This window comes from Anolis carolinensis, unplaced genomic scaffold (assembly GCF_035594765.1).
Source record: "Anolis carolinensis isolate JA03-04 unplaced genomic scaffold, rAnoCar3.1.pri scaffold_28, whole genome shotgun sequence".
Classification (NCBI taxonomy): domain Eukaryota; kingdom Metazoa; phylum Chordata; class Lepidosauria; order Squamata; family Dactyloidae; genus Anolis; species Anolis carolinensis.
Window position 1 is genome coordinate 443,521 of NW_026943837.1, and position 22,980 is coordinate 466,500.

A 22,980-nucleotide genomic window follows, 5' to 3' on the forward strand; every position below is an offset into this window, starting at 1 on the left:
TTTGGCTGCAGGCAAATGAGTCGGTCTCTGGCTCCGCCGCAAAGGGGCCGCTGGGTCAAATCGGGGAACACAACGCCATGGGTTTGGCTGCAGTGGCTGTGGCCGCCTGCCTGGGAGCCCTGGTGGCCCTGGGGTCCTCGGGGGGCACCCCCCGCTTCTCCAACTTCCGCCTGGACGGGGATTACCTTCTGGGGGGGCTCTTCTCACTGCACGCCGAAGCCGTGGGCACACCTTTCCTGTCTCAAGCCATGGTGCCCATCTGCAAGAAGTAAGTGGTGGGGGGCCGGGGTTGGAGGGCTCACAGAATCCTAGGGCTGGAAGGGACCCCCAAAGGCCATCCAGTCAACCTCCTTCTCCAAGGCAGGAAAATAGAATTAATATAATATTATTATCCATTATTAAGCAGGAAGATAGAATGAATATTATATTATTATCCATTATTATCATTTACTATTATTATTATTATTATTTTATTGTATGACACAGCAAACAAGATAGACATGCTGGATTTAATTTCACAAAATCACAAGTCGAACACTTCCCAAGTGTCTAGGACTGTGTGATGTATTTTCGGACGATGCGTGCAGATCCCAGTCGGGTGGCCTTTTGCAGTTGGCAGATTGTAATTTTGTCAGTCTGTTGTTTCCAAATGCCGGCCGAGATCTTTTGGCACGGCACCCAGTGTGCCCATCACCACCGGGACCATCTGCACTGGTTTCTGCCAGAGTCTTTGAAGTTCAATCTTGAGGTCCTGAGAGCGGCTGAGTTTTCCCTGTTGTTTTTCGTCAATGCGACTGTCACCTGGGATGGCAACACCAATGATCCAAACCTTTTTCTTTTCCACAACTATGAGGTCTGGCGTGTTGTGTTCCAGAACTTTGTCAGTCTGGATTCGGAAGTCCCACAGTATCTTTGCGTGCTCATTTTCCAATACTTTTGCAGTTCTTTGCTGCTGGGAAGTGGTACTTGAGGCATTTAGGCCACATAGTTGTGCTTCTGTTTGTAGTCTGTCTGTGTGATTTTCTTACAGCAGCTGTGATCAATGGTTTCGTCGGTTTCCTTGCACAGTCTGCATTTTGGGTCATCAGCTGATTTTTCGATCTTGGCCTGAATTGCCTTTGTTCTGATGGCTTGCTCCTGGGCTGCAAGGATCAGGCCTTCTGTCTCCTTCTTCAGGGTCCCATCCGTGAGCCAGAGCCAGAGCCAGGTCTTCTCCTTATCAGCTTTTCCTTCAATTTTGTCAAGGAACTTTCCATGCAGTGTTTTGTTGTGCCAGCTGTTAGCTCTAGTTTGTAGTGCGGTTTTCTTGTACTGATTCTTTGTTTGCTGTGTTTTAAGGAGTTTCTGATTTTTGACTACAATTATTATTATTATTATTATTATTATTATTATTATTATTATTATTATTATTATTATTATGGACTCTAACCCTTCTGCCAGGCAGGAAGATATAATAATAATAACAACAACCACAACAACCCTTATTATTATTATACTCGTAGTTTGAAGGGACAAAGACACAACCCAAGCCCTCCTAACAGATGGCCACCCAGCCTCTTGCAGAAAAGGAAGAAAGCTCCGCCAAACTCCCCAGCAGCATATTCCCCAGTTGAACACCTTTATCTATCTATCTTATCTTATCTATCTATCTACCCTAGCAATCTAGGAGGTCTCTTTGCTTACTTATGGCCTTATGAGATTGTCTAGATGGTCTTTGAAGGCCTCTTTGCTTAGCTGCAGCCTTGTGAGGCCATCTAGATGGCTTTTGGAGGTCGCTTTCCTTACCTACGGTCCTATGAGACCATCTAGATGGCCTTTAAGGGTCCTTTTCCTTACCTATAGGCTTATGAAACCATCTAGATGGTCTTTGAGGGATTCTTTCCTTATCTATGGTCTTCTGATGGCCTTATGAGACCATCTAGATGGTCTTTGGAGGTGTCTTTGCTTCCCTATGGTCTTATGAGACCATCTAGATGGTCTTTGGAGGTCCCTTTCCTTACCTATGGTCTTATGAGATCATCTAGACGGTCTTTGGAGGTCCCTTTCCTTACCTATGGTCTTATGAGACCATCTAGATGGTCTTTGGAGGTCTCTTTGCTTACCTGAGATCTTATGAGATCGTCTAGATCAGGAGTCCCCAAACTAAGGTCCTCCAAGGTCATTGACCTGGCCTCTGTCCTAAACTTTAGCCTTAGGGTTGACCTAAGTCTGAAACGACTTGAAGCCACACAACAACAACAATCTTAATTTTGGACATCATAGTCTGGCCCCCCAACAGTTTCCGGACCCCTGATCTAAACCCCAAAATGAAACCCATTCAAAGAGGTACCAAGTATTCCTTAGTTTCAGGCAGAGAAGCAGGATCGGTCGGACGTGCTGCAGCATCACAGCACCAGCTCATATTAAGTTTATAGTCCATTCTCCTGTGAATTTGCAAGAGGGGATTCTGGGATGGGTAGGAAATGGTGCCTCTCTCTCTCCCTCCCAGTTACAGACTGAGGACGATCGGCTTCAGCTACCTGCAAGCCATGCGCTTTGCGGTGGAGGAGATCAACAACTCCAGCGCCCTGCTCCCGGGACTCTCCTTGGGCTACGAGATCTTCGACGTCTGCTACCTGACCAACATCATCCAGCCGCTCTTCTCCTTCCTCTCTGACGACCACTTGAGGGTCGAGATCAAGCGGAACTACAGTGACTACAAGACACGGGTGGTGGCGGTCATCGGCCCCGACGCTCCCTCCTCCGCTGTCACCGCCGCTTATCTCCTGAGCCAGTTCCTGGTTCCACAGGTGAGTTGCGTCCTCCCCGTCCGAACCTGTCGTGAATATATTGCGAACCTTTAAATATGTTCGTTTCCTAACTTGTTCTATCATTGAAACATGGAGAAAGTGTATTAAACTCCAGCACATTCTGTGATAGTTTGTCAATGAATATCTCATCGAGGATCAACCAACTCAATCTAGTTTGTGGCAGCCAGAAAAACAAAATTTCTGGAGGAGAACAACTACTTTCAAAGTAAGGACTGCACAACTAAACAGGAAATAACACTTTCAAACTAGGAACAGATTTTTGTTACATAGTGTAATGATAACTCAGCCCCAGCCCAACCCCAAACATTCCTGGGAGGATTAATCTAATCATTAATTATTAAGCCTAAAACTGGTTTGATAGGAAAGCTGTTGTTAGGGATTCCTCTTCTTCGGAAGAGGAAGGGGAGCAGGAAAATATTCATGAACCTGAGGGTGAGTTGGAATCTGAGGATGAGATTTTGCAAGTATCCACATTTTAGGAGAGGTGAAAGGAAATAGAGGAGAGACATCGTTCAGCTAGAATAGCTGCCAGAAATGCAGCTGAGTAATTGGGAACTGCCCTAGCAGCTGGGAGGGGACTCAGGGCTATAAAGCAGAAGCAGGTGCAGCCAGCTCTTGCTGATAACTAACTGACTCTAATGCTTTTGCTCCCTGTGTGCTCCCTGAAGTAAAGCAGTTTTCATTTGCTTACCACAATGTTTTAATGTTTTAAGGCTGTTCTTGAGAGACAAAACAGGACGGCTGTAGAGGAAAGCTGTGCATTGCATCTCCTTTCCTTGCTCTAAAGATATCCTACAGGTCCTGATTTAAAAGCAAAGAAAGGATGCCAAAGCTCTCTTTCCTTTGCCCTCCAGATCACCTACAGTGCGACCACGGAGGCCCTTAGCAGCCCCAAAATCTTCCCAGTGGCCTTCCGTACCATCCCCAGCACAGAGCAGCAGGTCGCCTTGTTGCTGAACCTGATGAAGTACTTCCGGTGGAACTGGGTCATCATGCTCTCGAGTGAAGACGACTATGGGCAGCAGAATGCGCAGCTGCTGCGCAGCAAGATCGGGACGACCTATTCAGAGGTTGGGATTTATCACATCACTCCCTCTGTAGTTAAGGATTCTATCTCCCTTTCACATTGCGCAATTACAGTGCTATGATTCCACTCCAGATGGACAACTCGGAGTTTGTAGTTTGGTGCGGGACTAGACAGCTCTGAGTGAGGGATTTCCAATCCTAGAACTCCCAGGATGCTAAAGGGCAGTCAAAGTGGAATGAAAGCGTGATAAGTGGATCGTGCGAACAAGCCCTTGGTCACATCTTACGAGAATGGATGTGACGTGTGACTGTGACAAACATCTGACTTAGAAATGACTCACAGTTAAAAAACGAGGGTGAGACAACAGGAAGTGAGAGCAATCTTCCCCTTGGAAGGGAAATGCACTCCTGGAAGAATTATTATCATGGGGAAAGGGGTCTCCAAGGGGGTCCCCCAATCCTTGTTCCAACAAGCCATTTTTTTTTCAAAATCCAATTATCACATGGACAGAAAGTGAACAGGAGCCCAAACAGCAAAGGAAACACCACAGGGGAGTTTGCTGTGGCAAAGTGTGGTGGTATGGGAAATAAAGTATTGAGGAACACAACTGAGGGGGTTGCTAGGACACGAAATGAGTGAGGCCTAAAGGCCTAAACCCTTCTGATTGACAGCCAGGGGGAGCTCTTCCTCGTCCTCTATAATTTGGACTTTATTTTTCTAGTTTTTTTTGTTTGAAAGACATATTTTGGATGACTATGTCTTTTATGGCCAAATTTGGTGTGATTTGGTTCAGTGGTTTTGTTATTTCCTCCATGGAAAAATGCGCATATATATATATATATATATATATATATATATATATATATATACACACACACACACATACACATACATACATACACATACATACATACACAGTAGAGTCTCACTAATCCAAGCCTTGCTTATCCAAGCCTCTGGATAATCCAAGCCATTTTTGTAGTCAATGTTTTCAATATATCATGATATTTTGGTGATAAATACGTAAATACAGTAATTACAACATAACATTACTGCGTATTGAACTACTTTTTCTGTCAAATTTGTTGTCTAACATGATGTTTTGGTGCTTAATTTGTAAAATCATAACCTAATTTGATGTTTAATAGGCTTTTCCTTAATCCCTCCTTATTATCCAAGTTATTTGCTTATCCAAGCTTCTGCCGGCCCATTAAGTGAGACTCTACTGTATATATATGGTGTTACGCTTTAAAAATGTACCTGTTCCGACTTGCAAACAAATTCAACTTAGGAACAAATGTACAGAATCTCTCTTGTTTGTGTCTTGGGGGCTGCCTGTATCTGTAAATGCTTGCTGAGAATCTTTGGAGAAAAAGGGGTCTGCGAGAGATAGCTTTTTGGTAGTAGCTAATGTCGTTTGTTAGTTGGGGGCTGCCTGAATTGAACAAATGGGCTTTTTTCTCTCCTCCGACAACCAGGCTTCATGGATATGCGTGGCTTTTCAGGAGACCATTCCGGTCCAAAATGACAGCCAAGAGGAGCCTGACGGGGCCGCGTTACTGCGGTTCCAGTTGATCATCGCCAAAATCAAGCGCAGCTCGGCCAAAGTGGTGATCGTCCTGAGCACAGAGCTGTCCCTCCGCCCCTTCTTCGGCGAAGTCATCCGCCAGAACCTTACTGGCTTGGTGTGGGTGGCGTCTGAAGCCTGGGCTACCGACCTCTCCATCTTCGCCATGCACAACATCTCCAGCATTGGCTCCGTCTTCGGTGTGGCGGTGCAGGATGTCCCCATTCCAGGGTTGGATGAGTTCCGCGTCAGGTCACCCGAGGTCAGAGAAGCTGCCCCGCCAATGTGCAACCAAGAATGCGACGACTGCCTGTCGGCTGTGCGGCACTATGATGCCAGTCTCCGGTCCTCCGGCAACCGCATCGATTTCAACATTTACTCCTCGGTCTACGTCGTTGCCCATGCTTTGCACACCTTGCTGGGCTGCAATAAAACTGGATGCTCCAAGAGGACCGTTTACCCCTGGCAGGTGAGTGCCACATGCATGTATCTTCAACACAGATATTATGTTGTACAATGTTGTATTACTTTGGGTGACTCTTTCCGTCATTCTTACTCACCAAGGCCCTATTTTCCCACAGTTTTATGACTTTGGGTGACTCCTCCACTTGATAGTCCCAACCTGAGCTTGATCGTCCTCCACTTGATCTTCCCAACGTGAGTTTCTGGGAATCCCATCAATTTGATCAGTCTGCTCAGGTTGGGAGAATCAGCATGGTTTGTGTATAAATAGCTGGAACTTCGAATAGCTGGTTGCTGGTAGTAACGTCAGTGTTGAGAGCATCCCCGAACCATGCTGGCTCTCCCAACCTAAGCAAATCGATCAAACAGAGAGGATTCACAGAAACCACTCTCTCTTAACCTCAGAGGAAGACAAGGACCAAGAAAGCACTGTGATAGTTCCATATGAAGGTCAAAAATAACAATAATATAGGTGTCAGTCTTGTAATTTTTTTCTCTCTTGTAGCTGCTGCGGGAAGTGGGTCGGGTCAACTTCACTTTGTTGAACAACATCATCCAATTTGATGAGAAAGGTGACCCCCCGAATGGCTTCGAAATAGTCCAGTGGCAGTGGGACATCCCTGGGAAACCCTTCCGGCGCATCGCCAATTATAAGTTCCCACAGGAAGAGCTCCTTGTTTATACGGAGAACATTGTTTGGCACACAGAGAACAGCACGGTAAGGAGAAACCTGATCAATTGACTCAGCAGGGGAAGAGAAGAGGAGAAGGATGAACCTTCTGGTCTTCATCTGTGAAATATTTGAAGGTATGACATAGACAGAATAAATGCTTTATATTTTGTCTCCTTCGGCAGCCCCCCAGGTCGGTCTGTTCAGCTCAGTGTGGACAAGGACAGAGGCGGAAAGTGCTAGGATCCTCCGCTTGCTGCTTTGTTTGCGTGGAGTGTGAAGCTGGGACGTTTCTCAACAAAAGTGGTACGGTCACTTTCTTTTCAAAAAACAGGATTTATTCATTTAAGTTGCTGCAAATGCAGTCATAGCGGTCAAAGCAGCATAACGGCATTTTAAGAGCATTGTGTGATAATCTCCTCTGGTGTCCTAATGGTTTTCTTTCTTCCCCAGACATCTTCACTTGCCAGACCTGTCCACACAACATGTGGTCCAACTCAGGCCAGGAGGAGTGTTTCACCAAAACAGTGATATTTTTCTCCTGGCATGACCCCGTCTCGCCGGTCCTCCTCTCCTTTGCTTTTTTGGGACTCTTGGCCACTTTAGGCATCCTTCTGACTTTCATCTGCCATCATGACACTCCAGTGGTGCGGTCTGCCGGTGGGCGGCTCTGCTTTCTAATGTTAGCCGCCCTCGCTGCCGGCTTCTGCAGTGTGGGATTCTACATCGGTGAGCTGTCAGAGTTCAAGTGTGTTGGGCGCCGGTCCGCGTTCGGCCTCTGCTTCTCCCTCTGCATTGCCTGCATCACAGTCCGCTCCTTCCAGATCATCTGCGTCTTCAAGGTGGCCGCCCGGCTGCCCAGAGCCTATGACTTGTGGCGGAAGTACCACGGGCAGGAGGTCTTTGTGGGCACCGTCTTGGCCCTCAAGATGACCATTATGGGGTGCAACGTCTACTTCTACCCTCCGGTGCCAGCCCTGACCACAATGAGAAATAACCCGGCGGTCCTCCTTTTGATGTGTACCCCAGACTTCAAGGCTTCCATGGTCCTCAGCAACTCCCTGGAGATGTTTTTGTGCTTGCTCTGCTTCTCCTTTGCCTACATGGGGAAAGCCATGCCCAAGAACTACAACGAGGCCAGGTACGTCACCCTGAGTATGACTGGGTATTTTAGCTGCTGGGCCACCCTCTTTCTGGTCATGTCCCTCTGCGACGGACTGGTGGTCAATAAGGTAGATACGTCTGTAATGCTGACCAACCTGTTCAACATCTGCCTGGGCTACTTTGGACCCAAGTGTTACATTATTTTCTTCCACCCTGAGAGGAACACAGCCGCTTTCTTTCAGACTGACATCCAGAGCTATACCATGAGGCAGGACTAGATGGAGATTGTATCCTGCCCTGAGAGTCTCTTGTAACGTAGCCAAGCACAGAAACATAGTCCAGAGGCAGCCCTAGGTCAACACATTCATCAGTCAACCAAGCAAGGATGAGGCAAGAGGTATGTCCATTCCAATATTCTGAAGCCAGGATATCTCACCAACATAGTTTCCATGTGTAGTCCACAATCCACAATCCAAATTCCAAGGTATAGGCTGTCTTTCAAGATCCAAGAGTACACACAGAGAACTTCAGGTTGCAGCTCCCAGCACCGACGTTGCTACCAGCAACCAGCTATTCCAAACTCCAGCTATTTATGCAGATCTCTCAGGCGATCCTACTTGCTGGCCCGCTTCTCTTGATCTCCGCATTTGAATACCCTCTGTTATTAATTGTAGCCGGCCAGGGATACTTAATTCCTGCCCTTCCATTTCAAGGTCCTGATCCTGCTCTTGGTCTGTGCCCACTTGCTCTGTAGGGAGTCTTTCATTGTCCACTTGGGGTTGCTGTTGTTCCTCCTCTGAAGTGGCGGGTTCTTTACGGTCTGACTGCGCTTGCTGCTGCTGCTCTGCATTGGAGCCCAACTCGAATGCTTCGCACACATCCTCGCTTTCAGCAGTAGTCATGACACATCCAGAGAAAAAGCTGCAATGGCTTGTCCAACTCAATGAATCGTTCAACTCAATGGAAACACAATGGATCGTCCAACTCAATGGAAACTGAATGGATCACCCAACTCAATGGAAACTCAATGGATCACCCAACTCAATGGAATATAAAATGCATTGTCTAATTCAATGGAAACTCAATGGATCATCCAACTCAATGGCTCACCGAACTCAATGGAAAATCAATGGAATATCAATGCATTGCCCAACTCAATAGAAACTCAATGGATCGTCCAATTCAATGGATCTATCAACTCAATGGAAACTCAATGGATCACCCAACTCAATAGAAAATCAATGGATCATCCAACCCAGTGGATCATCCAACTCAATGGAAAAATCAATGGATCACTCATCTCAATGGAAAAAAATTGATGGTCCAACCCAATGGATCTCCCAACCAATGGAAAATCAGTGGATTGTCCAACTCAATGGCTCATCCAACTCAATGGAAAATCAATGGATTGCCCAACTCAATGGCTCATCTAACCCAATGGATCTCCCAACTCAATGGATCATCCAAGGATCATTGAGTTTGATGATCCATTGTTGGCCTAGTTTGGGCGCCCAACTGTATTTGAGTGGGATGACCTTCAGGTAGGCCTCTTTGAGTGGGCTGTCCTTCGGTTCGACCGACTCAATGAGAAGCCAATAGATCCCGGACTTCCTCTTCCAGGATTCCTCATCCTCGGACTGCTTTGCTGGGGCTGATCATTAAAAATATATATTAAAATTTTTAAAAAATCTTAAAGTGCCTTTGTGAAAACAGGCCTTATTGTCTGCTTGAGCCGCTCATAAACGGGCTTGCAAGCTGATTAAAATAAAAGCAATTTTAATTCTGCTATTTTTAGCTCATTATAACATTATAATTATACAACTATAATTATACAACCTCATGATAACATCTAAAATTTTGAAATATTAAAAAAATGATAAAATAGTGCATCCACACTGAAAGTTAACACACTTTGACACCGCTTTAACTGCCAGGGCCCAATGCTATGGAGTCATTTACCTCCAATTCTGACCTTTTGATGCCGCTTTAACTCCCAAATTTTGAAAAAATAAAATAAAATAGTGCATCTACACTGTAAGTTAACACACTTTGACACCACTTTAACTGCCAGGGCCTAGTGCTATGGAGTCATTTACCTCAAATTCCAACCTTTTGACACTGCATAACTCCCAAATTTTGAAATATTGAAAAAATAAAATAAAAATAGTGCATCTACACTGTAAGTTAACACATTTTGACACAACTTTAACTGCCAGGGCCTAATGCTATGGAGTCATTTACCTCAAATTCCGACCTTTTGACGCCAGGGCCTAGTGCTATGGAGTCATTTCCCTCAAATTCCGACCTTTTGATGCCGTTTTAACTCCCAAATTTCGAAATATTTTTTTTAAATGATATAAAAGTGCATCTACACTGTAAATTACGTAACTTTGACACCGCTTTAACTGCCAGGGCCTAATGCTATGGAGTCATTTACCTCAAATTCCGACCTTTTGACGCCAGGGCCTAATGCTATGGAGTCATTTCCCTCCAATTTCGGCCTTTTAAGGTTTTGGACTTCAACTCCCATAATTCCTGCTCATTGGCAGACGCGGCGAAGGCTTCTGGCAGTTGAAGTCCTCAACCGCTGAAGGGCTTTGGTAAAGGCGGAGAATGGTATCCACGGCAACCAAGGCGATTTCCATCTTTGTTGAGGGCTGGATACGTTCAAAATGCCGCCATTTTAGAAGAGGGCAGGCAGATACATAGAAAAAAGCCTATAAAAAGGCTTGAGGGGGAGCCAAGAGGGAGGGGGCGTGGCTACGCGGCTGCATCATCAACCGAAAAGGGGGCGTGGCGACGTCGGAGAGGCTCCGCCCACTTCTCCACAGCCCTGCCTCGTGGCCTCGCTGAGCCTTCGCAGTCCAACTGGGGGAAGCCGAACCCCCCCCCATTTGGGAAGTGGAACATGCCGGAGAGCAGGTAAGCGCCGCTGAAGCCAACGCGCGTGCGCAGTGGGAGAATCCATTTCTGGGACAGTTAGGGGGGGTGGCCTAGAAATCGAAGACGGAAAGGAATAGAAAACCAGGAAATAGTCCCTTCAGGCATCTATATCTATACATATTATACTAATATATAATATAAATATGTCGTCTATGCAAATATTATAATACATATATTTATAATATACTAATATATAAACTAATATAATAATATTGTATGTGTCTATATGTATATGTTTCCAAATAGATACATAGATATATGTATTAAAATATAATATACAGATTATAAGTATACAGTATATGTTTTGAAAATGTCTGCTGTAGCTAGTATACTAAAATAACGCCTCTGATTGGCGAGGATAGGGCAGTTGGGCCCGCCCCCCTCTGATTGGCAGCCAGGGTCCTGAGTGACAGGGGAGGCCCCGCCTCCACAAGTGAGTTCTGGCTCCCCATTGGCCAGGAGTCAGCCCAAAGGCAGCTTTGTGCAACACAAGGCAAGCTGGATTGGGAAACTACCCAGGACTCATTATTTGGGGGAAAAAGAATATTATTATTGTTATTATTATTATATTAATATAATTATTTGGGTGGCATGGAGGCCATGCAGACTGCAGGGAGGAATCCCCCAGGAAAGTGGGCTCGGGACAGGTATTATTATCATTATTATTAATTTTATTATTATATTATAATTATTATTATATTATTATTATTATTATTATTATTTTATCATATTATACTATCATCATCACCGTATTACCATTATTCATGTAGTATTGTTATATTACTATCATTTTCATATTATTATATTATCATTGCATTATTATTACTATATTATTATATGATCATCACTGTATTATCATGATTAATGTTATCATTTTCATATATTATTATTGCATTATTTTTATAATATTATATGAACATCACCACTGTATCATCATTATTAATGTATTATTGTTATATTACTATCATTTTTGTATTATTATCATATTATCATTGCATTATGATAATAATATTATATAGTCATCACTGTATTATCATTATTAATATATTGTCATTACTATCATTTTCATATTATTATATTATTGCATTATTATTATATAATCATCATCACGGTATTATGATTAATGTATTATTGTTATCATTTTCATATTATATTATCATTGCATTATTATAATATTATTATATGATCATCACTGTATTATCATTATTAATGTATTTTCGTTATATTACTATCATTTTGATATTATTATATTATCATTGCATTATTATTATAATATTATTATTATATGTTCATCATCACCATATCATTATTAATTTATTATCATTATATCACTATCATTTTCATATTATTATTATATTATTCCATTATTATTATTATATAATCATCATCACTGTATTATCATAATTAATGTATTGTTATTATTTTCATATTATTATCATATTATCATTGCATTATTGTTACAATATTATATGATAATCACCACTGCATTATCATTATTAATGTATTATCGTTATCTTACTATCATTTTTATATTATCATATTATCATTGCATTATTATAATATTATTATATGATCATCACTGTATTATCATTATTAATGTATTGCCGTTATATTACTATCATTTTTATATTATTATCATATTATTATTTCATTATTGAAGTTATAATAATAAATAGTAGAATAAATTATCATAATATAATGTATTCTATTATTATATTATAATATGATTATAATAATATAATATCTATATATATAAAAGAGTGATGGAATCCTGGCAACTGCCAAAACAACAAAACTAAACACCCCACAACCTCGAAAATTGACAACACAACCCATCATCCACGCCTCTAGGTTGATACAACTAAAAGAAAAGAAAAAGTCCTAATTAGAGGGAGAGGAATAACTGTTTTTATCCAATTGCTGCCAGTTAGAAGGCTAAGCTCCGCCCACTTGGTCTCCTAGCAACCCACTCACCCAGGGGACAGGCAGAGTTAGGCCTCACTTAGGCCTCTTCCACATTGCCTATAAAATATAGATTATCAGATTTTAACTGGATTAGATGGCAGTGTAGACCCAAGGCCCTTCCACACAGTTATATAGCTATGTGGAAGGGCCTTGAGTCTACACTGCCATCTTATATTATCTGCTTTAACTGGATTATCTGGACTCCACACCTTTACCCTTTACCTTAACTACCACCAATTCCTCAATACTTTATTTCCCATACCACCATACTTTGCCACAGCAATGCGTGGCCGGGCACAGCTAGTAATATATAATAGGTTTGGGGGTTGGTTATCATCTCAATTTCTAAGCTGAAGAGCCGGCGTTGTCCATAGACACCTCCAAGGTCATGTGGCCACTGGCATGACTGCATGGAGCAGTACCTATTGATCTACTCACATTTGCATATTTTCGAACTGCTAGGTTGGCAGAAGCTGAGGCTAACAGCAGGAGCTCACCCTGCTCCCCGGATTCGAACCTGCGACCTTTCAGTCTGCAAGTTCAGCAGCGCAGCACTTTAATACGCTGCGCCGCTGGAGGGCTCCGTAATATATAATATATTGTTGTATATTATTATATAATATATTCTTATATTTATTTATTTATATCCCGCCCTTCTCACCCCGAAGGGGACTCAGGGTGCCTTACAAGTTATATGTACATACAATATATTATATTATTAGCATAGCACAATAAAAGCATTATATATGACTATATTGTACTATATGACTATATTGCAATATTATTAGTAATATTACATTATAATAGTGTATTATTATTATTACATGGTATTACACCATAGTATTATTATCAATATTATATGTATATGCAATATATTATATTAGTGTAGTATAATATGAGTATTGTATATTATTATATTGTCAAATTGATAATATATATAATTATATATATATAATAATAGATAATAAATAACTAATAATAATAATATATTAATAATGATAACATTATGATGATATAATAATGATAAAATATAACACTAATATATTTTTATTATATATTTATATAATTATAATGTATAATATATAATAATAGATAGTAATAGATAATGAATAAGTAATAATAAAAATAATACATTAATAATGATAACATTATGAAGATATAATAATGATAAAATATAATATAACACTAATATATTTATATGTAATATACAGTAGAGTCTCACTTATCCAAGCCTCGCTTATCCAAGCCACTGGTTTATCCAAGCCATTTTTGTAGTCAATGTTTTCAATATATCGTGATATTTTGGTGCTAAATTTGTAAATACAGTAATTACAACATAACATGACTGCGTATTGAACTCCTTTTTCTGTCAAATTTGTTGTATAACATGATGTTTGGGTGCTTAATTTGTAAAATCATAACCTCATTTGATGTTTAATAGGCTTTTCCTTAATCCCTCCTTATTATCCAAGATATTCGCTTATCCAAGCTTTTGCTGGCCCGTTTAGCTTGGATAAGTGAGACTCTACTGTGTGTATAATTATATATATTAGTGTTATATTATATTTTATCATTATTATATCATCATAATGTTATCATTATTAATGCATTATTATTATTATTATTATTTTTATTTATTATTATTACTTGCAGCTCAAGGTGAGATACAACTTTTCAGGAATATCTTGCCTGCAAGGCTTCCGTAAAAATTGGTGCCTAATTTTCAGTCTGCATTTTTAAAAATTGTATGCAAAATTCCCTTTTTTTCCTTTGCTTGTTCTTTAATAGGACCTTTGATAATTAATGAGCGAAAAACCTCCACTGATTTGTCTTTGTGGGCATGTCATGCGGCCCCGTAAAGATTAACAGGAATCTCTTGCAACACAGACCGATCCCGGTTCCTTTTTGGTGGATTTTGGTCTCCTTGTAGAGCCGAAGGCTTAAAGCTTCTAGCAGTTAATCCCATTAATCCGGTGTTTATTTGCACAAGTTCTTGGAGGTGACCTTTCTTTTCTGCTGCTTTTGCTGTTTAGCTCCGCGCTGAAAGCAATGCAACGTTACAGCCCTTGGTTATGGATCAACTACGAGGGTTGAATGAGGGTTGTGTTGTTAAAGTGCGAAGTATAGAACCCTGCACAGACGGGGAAGCCTTAGCATTGAACGATTGTGTTGTTAAAGTGCCAAGTATGGAACCCTGCGCAGATGGGGAAGCCTTAGCATTGAATGGTTGTCTTGTTAAAGGGCGAAGTATGGAACCCTGCGCAGACAGGGAAGCCTTAGCATTGAACGGTTGTGTTGTTAAAGTGCAAAGTGTGGAACCCTGCGCAGATGGGGAAGCCTTAGCATTGAACGGTTGTGTTGCTAAAGTGCCAAGTATGGAACCCTGCGCAGACGGGGAAGCCTTAGCATTGAATGGTTGTCTTGTTAAAGTGCCAAGTATGGAACCCTGCGCAGACAGGGAAGCCTTAGCATTGAACGGTTGTGTTGTTAAAGTGCAAAGTGTGGAACCCTGCGCAGATGGGGAAGCCTTAGCATTGAACGGTTGTGTTGCTAAAGTGCCAAGTATGGAACCCTGCGCAGATGAGGAAGCCTTAGCATTGAACGGTTGTGTTGCTAAAGTGCCAAGTATGGAACCCTGCGCAGACGGGGAAGCCTTAGCATTGAACGGTTGTGTTGTTAAAGTGCCAAGTATGGAACCCTGCGCAGATGGGGAAGCCTTAGCATTGAACGGTTGTGTTGTTAAAGTGCAAAGTGTGGAACCCTGCGCAGACGGGGAAGCCTTAGCATTGAACGGTTGTGTTGTTAAAGTGCAAAGTGTGGAACCCTGCGCAGATGGGGAAGCCTTAGCATTGAACGGTTGTGTTGCTAAAGTGCCAAGTATGGAACCCTGCGCAGATGAGGAAGCCTTAGCATTGAACGGTTGTGTTGCTAAAGTGCCAAGTATGGAACCCTGCGCAGATGGGGAAGCCTTAGCATTGAACGGTTGTGTTGCTAAAGTGCCAAGTATGGAACCCTGCGCAGACGGGGAAGCCTTAGCATTGAACGGTTGTGTTGCTAAAGTGCCAAGTATGGAACCCTGCGCAGACGGGGAAGCCTTAGCATTGAACGGTTGTGTTGCTAAAGTGCCAAGTATGGAACCCTGCGCAGATGAGGAAGCCTTAGCATTGAACGGTTGTGTTGTTAAAGGGCGAAGTATGGAACCCTGCGCAGACAGGGAAGCCTTAGCATTGAACGGTTGTGTTGCTAAAGTGCCAAGTGTGGAACCCTGCGCAGACGGAGAAGCCTTAGCATTGGACGGTTGTGTTGTTTGCGTTCACAGTGTGTTCTGGATGTAGGCGAACTACAACTCCTATAAATCCTTCCAAAGAAACCCGCCATTTAGAAATACAACATGCACAGTTCTGTTTAGGTGAGACGGGATATTGATAAGCCGGTGCCAAGCCATGGCTTTGATCAAACAGAAAAGCACCTTGTTGATAAGGAAAGCCAGGTTTGTTTTCCTTGGAAAACATGTGAGATGTGGCCTGTGTTAATAACACGTGCGCTTTTGGCACAATTATCCCTAGAACGAAGCCAGAAAGCACCAGAGCCACGTCGGCTGCCTGGCAAAAGGGAAGGAAAGTGGGAACCGAAACTCAAGGGGACCTGAAAGGTCTTTTAGTCTGACCCTGTGCCCGGCAGGGAGACACTACCAAAGCTCCCTGAAAGGATTTTAATAGTTTCTTATCTTATTTTATATATGCATTGTGTATAAACTATGGAATAAACAACAAAACCACAGAACCGAATCACACCAAATTTGGTCTCAAAAGACATAGTCATCCAAAATATGTCTTTCAAACAAAAAAAAAAAGTCCAAATTAGAGGATCAGGAAAAGCCATTGTCCCCCTAGCTGCCAGTTAGAAGGGTAGGCCCCGCCCACTTTGTCTCCTAGCAACCCACTTAGCCATTTAATGGCGCCCAGGGCCGCTTCAATCAGGCCTCTTCCACACTGCCTATAAAACGGCCAGGCTTTGAGGCTGCAAAACTATTCACTGCTATTCCACCTGGTCAACAAATGATTCCCATAAGCCACAGCAACGCGTGGCCGGGCAAAGATAGTTATTATTATTATTATTATTATTATTATCTTATAATATAATATTATTCATTTATATTGTAATAATTGTATTATATAATGATATAATATTGTTATATATCATACTAGCTTTGCCCGACCACGCGTTGCTGTGGCTTATGGGAATTATTTGTTGGCCAGGTGGAATAGGAGTGAATAGCCTTGCAGCGTGAAAGTCTGGCCATTTTGTGGGGTGGTTGGAGTCGTAGCATTAATCAAAGAGGCGCTTTGAAGTGTGGGTACTTCCTTAGTAGGGGAATTCTTGTTTGGCCAGATTGAATGGTATTGAATAGGTTTGTAGGTTAAAAGCCTGGTCGGTTTGCACATAAGGTATTGTTGCTAGGCGAGGTTGAATGGGACAGAGTAGTGTTGTGGTTTCAAAGTTTGGGTGTTTTGTATGTAGGGGAAATGTTGGTTGGCCTGGTTGAAAAGTATTGAATAGCCTTGATGGTTGTAAGCCTGGTCGGTTTTTACCTTGCTGAATCTTTGGTTGGTTAGTTTGAATAGGAATTAATACTGTCCGTGTGGGAGGTTTGAATTGTGGAATTAGCCACCTTGATTAGTTTTTAATGGCCTTACAGGTTGAAAGGGTGTTTGTTTACTGTCTGGGGGAATGTTTTGTTGGGAAGTGTTAACTGGCCCTGATTGTTTCGTTTGTAGAATTCCCAATTTCCCTGCTTTCCGGGTATTGGTCTTTATTTCTTCTCATACTGTTTTCTATTATTATACCATAGTAAGTCCTATATATTATATTTATAGTGTTATATTAGGTGGTTAGAATTGGATTATATGAGGTCAGTTGTACATAGTTGTATAAAATGTAGACTGAACTGGATTAGATGGCAGTGTAGAGTGAAGGCGATGTCACAGAGGAATATTATTTAGAATGCCAAGGTAGATAATCCAGTTTAAAGGAGATATTGGCAGATGTACCTTGGTATTCTGGGTAATATTGTTGTGTGGCAGGGGTTTGAGTGTAGACTGCCACATAATGGAGTTGAAATCAGATAATCTGTATTTTCTAGGGACAGTAGTATGGATGAGGTCTAAATGCAGTTTATCCGTGCCCTGGGATACAGGCGTGGGCCAACTTGGGCCTTTGCTGCAGGTGGTTTGGACTTTCCTTGAAGCAGCCACTGGTTGCATCAATTTACCCCATTTTGCCCCCGCAGGTCACTCACCGTGGTCAATGAGGCTTACAACGTCAACAGCGGGCTCCTCTCCATCGGCAATGGCTTCACCAGCTTACGGCCCGATGGTGGTGGTGGTGGCAGTGGCAGCAGCGGTGGTGAGAGCTCCAAAGAGAGTTCTAGGTGCTCCACGCCGGTGCTGGAACCCGAGCGTCATGAGCGCCTGCGGGAGAAGATGCGCCGGCGCCTGGAGTCTGGGGACAAGTGGTTCTCCCTCGAGTTCTTCCCACCCCGGACCGCAAGCGGGGCTGTCAACCTCATCTCCAGGTATGAGAATGCCAGTGGGATCCACGCATAGATGGGGGGAGCAATGCTATGTGATCCCATGTCCATTCCTCAACCTACCATATAAACATGAACCCTATTGCGATCAACTGTATCATGGAATCACGCTTGAGGACCTAGAACTCTTCTCCAGCGTTTCTAGGTCATTCAGTATGACCATGGTCAACTTCTACAGACATCTATTCACACTTGAGGACCTAGAACACTTCTCTAGCGTTTCAGCATTATTCAATATGACTGTGGTTTACTCCTGCAGAAGTCTTATCATAGAATCCAACTTGAAGACCGAGAATGCTTCTCTAGCATTTCTAGGTTATTCATTATGACTATGGTCGACTCTGTACAAGCATATCATAGAATTGCTGTAGAAAACCTAGAACACTTTTCATGTGTTTCCAAGTCATTCAGAATACTATGTTTAATTCCTGCAGAGGTCTATCATAGAATCATCCTAGAGGACCTAGAACACTTCTCTAGGGTTTCTAGGTCATTCATCATGGCTGTGGTGAACTGCTGCAGAATTCTCTCATAGAATCACACTTTACCATTTCTAGGTTATTCAGTATGACTACGGTCAACTCCTGCAGAAGTCTATTGCGGAATCACACTTGAGGACCTAGAAAGCTTCTCTAGCGTTTCTAGGTTATTCAACAAGACTGTGGTTAATTCCTGCAGAGGTCTATCACAGAATCACATGTGAGGACCTAGAACACTTTTCTATCATGTCTAGGTCATTCAATACTTTGGTCAACTCCTGCTGGGTTCTGTCATGACTCACACTTGACCTAGAACACTTCTCTAGCGTTTCTAGGTTATTCAATGTGACTGTGGTCAATCCCTGCAGAGGTCTATCACAGAATGACATGTGAGGACCTAGAATACTACTCTAGAGCTTCTAGGTCATTCAATATGACTATGTTCAACTGGTAAAAGCATGCCATAGAATCGCACTAGGGGACCTAGAATGCTTTTCTAGAGTTCCGAGGTTATTCAACATGACCGTAGTCAACTCCTGTAGAGCTCTATCATGGAATCACATGTGCGGTCCTAGAAAATTCCTAGAGAGAAATGTCAGGAATGACTTTACCTATTTCTGTAAGAGTGACCTTTTGGACTACAGACGTCTGTAGGAGTTGTATTAACAATATTAACTCAGAAGGTCGGGTGTGGGAATGTTTTCGAGGTAACCGACTAGTGGTCAGCTTGCCGTCAGCACTTTCCTTCTGGATCTGTCCAGTTTGGGGTTGATCTTCTCAGGCAGGAGAATAAGGATTCCTCGAAAGGTCAAGCGGTGAGGTCAGTTGTCCATTCGTTTGTCTAGGTCTGGAACAATATGCTTCAGTTGTTAGCTGACGTAGGGCTTTCACTTACAGTGTGTATCTATATGAGTATGTATGCATGTATATATGTATGTGTATGTGTGTATATGTATATTTATGTATGCATATGTCTGTATGTTTATATATATATATATATATATATATATATATATATATATATATATATGCATGTATATTTGTATGTATACATATGCATATGTGTATGTATATGTATGTATATATGTATGCATGTGTATGCACACATTTGTATGTGTATATATAATATGTATATATACATGTATATGTATGGGTATTTATGTATATGTATATGTGTATGAATGTATATAGGCATGTATATATGTATGTATGTGTGTATGTATGCATATAAGTATGTGTATACATGCATTCCTGTGTATGTATATATGTATGTATGCATATGTATGCATGTGTATGTGTGTATATATATTGTACGGGCCCAGGCTGTGGTGCAGGCTGTTGAGCAGCCAGCAGCCAGCTGAAACAAATCACTCTGACCAAGAGGTCATGAGTTCGAGGCCAGCTCAGAGCCCATGTTTGTTCTATGTTAAGGCATTGAATGTTTGCCTTATATGTGTAATGTGATCCGCCCTGAGTCCCCTTCGGGGTGAAAAGCGCAGAATATAAATACTGTTAATAAATAAATAAATAAATAAATAAATTGTGTATATATATGTGTGTGTGTGTGTGTGTGTATAATTTGTATATATGTATGTGTATGTGTGCATATATGCATGTACAGTAGAGTCTCACTCATCCAACATAAACAGGCTGTCAGAACGTTGGATAAGCGATATGTTGGATAATAAGGAGGGATTAAGGAAAAGCCTATTAAACATCAAATTAGGTTATGATTTTACAAATTCAGCACCAAAACATCATGTTATACAACAAAGCAGTTCAATACACAGTAATGTTATGTTGTAATTACTTTATTTATAAATTTAGCATCAAAATATCTCGATATATTGAAAACATTGACTACAAAAATGGCTTGGATATTCCAGAAACTTGGATAAGCGAGGCTTGGATAAGTGAGACTCTACTGTGCATATGGCAGCCAGGTTACTAACTGGAGTTGCTTATAGGGAGTGGTCAACGCCCCTGTTCAAGCAGCTCCACTGGCTGCCGATTATATTCCGGGCCCAATTTAAGGTGCAGGTTATTACCTATAAAGCTCTAAACGGTTCGGGACCTGCCTATCTTCCTGACCACGTCGTCCCCTATGAACCCACCCGGTCGCTGAGATCTTCTGGGGAGGCCCTCCTCTCACTTCCACCCTCCTCACAACCGATACCAGCCTCACATCGATACCAGGCCAGATTCTGGAAAAGATCATTAAGGAAGTGGTCTGCGAACACTTAGAAACAAATGCGGTCATTGCTAATAGTCAACACGGATTCACCAAAAACAAGTCATGCCAGACTAATCTGATCTCTTTTTTCGATAGAGTTACAAGTTGGGTCGGTACAGGGAATGCTGTGGATGTAGCCTACCTGGATTTCAGTAAGGCCTTCGACAAAGTCCCCCACGACCTTCTGGCAAACAAACTAGTAAAATGTGGGCTAGACAAAACTACGGTTAGGTGGATCTGTAATTGGCTAAGCGAACGAACCCAAAGGGTGCTCACCAATGCGTCGTCCTCATCTTGGAAAGAAGTCACGAGTGGAGTGCCGCAGGGCTCCGTCCTGGGCCCGGTTCTGTTCAACATCTTTATTAATGACTTAGACGAAGGGTTAGAAGGCACGATCATCAAGTTTGCAGACGACACCAAACTGGGAGGGAGAGCCAACACTCCAGAAGACAGGAACAGAATTCAAAACGATCTTGACAGACTAGAGAGATGGGCCGAAACTAACAAAATGAAGTTCAACAGGGACAAATGCAAGATACTTCACTTCAGCAGAAAAAATGGAAATCAAAGATACAGAATGGGGGACGATGCCTGGCTTGACAGCAGTGTGTGCGAAAAAGACCTTGGAGTCCTCGTGGGGAGGAAGATGAACATGAGCCTACAATGTGATGCGGCTGCTAAAAAAGCCAACGGGATTCTGGCCTCATCAAGAGGGGAATAGCGTCTAGATCCAGGGAAGTCCTGCTCCCCCTCTTTATATTCTGCCTTGGTCAGACCACGTTACCTGGAATACTGTGTCCAGTTCTGGGCACCACAGTTGAAGGGAGATGTTGACAAGCTGGAAAGCGTCCAGAGGAGGGCGACTAAAATGATTAAGGGTCTGGAGAACAAGCCCTATGAGGAGCGGCTTAAAGAGCTGGGCATGTTTAGCCTGCAGAAGAGAAGGCTGAGAGGAGACATGATAGCCATGTACAAATACGTGAAGGGAAGTCCTAGGGAGGAGGGAGGGAGCTTCCTTTCTGCTGCCCTGCAGACTAGGACACAAGGGAACAAGGGCTTCAAACTACAGGAAAGGAGATTCCACCTGAACATCAGGAAGAACTTCCTCACTGTGAGAAGGGCTGTTCGACAGTGGAACTCTCTCCCCGGGGCCGTGGTGGAGGCTCCTTCCTTGGAGGCTTTCAAGCAGAGGCTGGATGGCCATCTGTCGGGGGTGCTTTGAATGCGATTTCCTGCTTCTTAGCAGGGGGTTGGACTGGATGGCCCATGAGGTCTCTTCCAACTCTACTATTCTATGATTCTATGATTCTATGCGTTTGGTGGGGACAAGAGAGAGGGCCTTCTCGGCCGTGGCTCCCCGACTCTGGAACTCCCTCCCCGGGGAGATTAGGTTGGTTCCCCCTCTACCTTCTTTCAGGAAACAACTGAAGACTTGGATGTTTCGACAGGCCTTTGGAGATACAGTCATTAATTAATCCGCCCCAGAGGGTTTTTAATAATCTATCCCATTTTTATTACGATTTTACCATTTATGTGTTTTAAATGCAATTTTTTATCCTGTATTTTTGTTTTAATATTACTGTTTTATCTTTTTATAGTGTGATTTGTATTATGTTGCCTATGTTTTGTTCTATGTTGTTTGGGCTTCTGCCCCATGTAAGCCACCCCATATCCCCGCGGGGAGATGGTGGCGAGGTATAAAGTTTTATTATTATTATTATTTATTATTTATGTATGCATACGTGTATGTATATATATGTGTGTATATATGCATGCATGTATATTTGTATGTATACGTCTGCTTATGTGTGTAAGCATATGTATGTGTATGAATGAATATATGTATGCATGCATATTTGTATGTGTGTATATGCATGTGCATGTATATATGTATGTGTACACATGCATGCGTGTGTATATTGTTAATGTGGGATTTGTGTATTGATAGTGTTTAAATGCAATTTGTGTCATGCTTGTATTGCATCATCCAGAATGTACCATAGTGTGGAAAGAGTTAATTGCCAAGAAGCTATGATGACCTTGATGTGTGGCTGGAACTAGGGAGTATCCAGACACAAGTGTTTGTGCATAAAGATTGCATCAGTTCAGTTCAGTTCAGTTCTGTCTGCC

General features: G+C 42.3%; 2 protein-coding genes and 1 long non-coding RNA gene across 4 annotated transcripts in view; 2 read left to right on the forward strand and 1 right to left on the reverse strand.

The window, feature by feature from the left end:
- Positions 1-437: 437 nt before the first annotated feature.
- Positions 438-10,369, reverse strand: LOC134294902 (uncharacterized). Its single transcript, XR_010001523.1, has 2 exons — positions 10,078-10,369; positions 438-2,815 (listed from the first exon to the last, which is right to left on the reverse strand). It is a non-coding gene; the product is annotated as an uncharacterized LOC134294902 (long non-coding RNA).
- Positions 2,511-9,328, forward strand: tas1r2 (taste 1 receptor member 2). The gene is made up of 6 exons (XM_008124605.3): positions 2,511-2,789; positions 3,665-3,880; positions 5,316-5,873; positions 6,372-6,584; positions 6,722-6,842; positions 6,990-9,328. The coding sequence occupies exons 1-6, from the start codon at positions 2,529-2,531 to the stop codon at positions 7,916-7,918; spliced, it is 2,298 nt and encodes a 765-aa protein (XP_008122812.1). The 5' UTR covers positions 2,511-2,528; the 3' UTR covers positions 7,919-9,328.
- Positions 10,370-10,413: 44 nt separating the features above from the next.
- mthfr (methylenetetrahydrofolate reductase) overlaps positions 10,414-22,980 on the forward strand; it is a 31,482-nt gene continuing 18,915 nt past the window's right edge. Inside the window, exons 1-2 of one of the 2 annotated variants that reach the window (XM_062966734.1) lie at positions 10,414-10,562; positions 17,839-18,123. In XM_062966734.1, the coding sequence (XP_062822804.1) occupies positions 10,549-10,562; positions 17,839-18,123 (299 nt within the window). In that variant the 5' untranslated portion in view covers positions 10,414-10,548. Of the gene's footprint in view, positions 10,563-11,058; positions 11,231-17,838; positions 18,124-22,980 lie in introns of those variants that run through there. The other variant, XM_062966732.1, reaches the window with a different exon arrangement.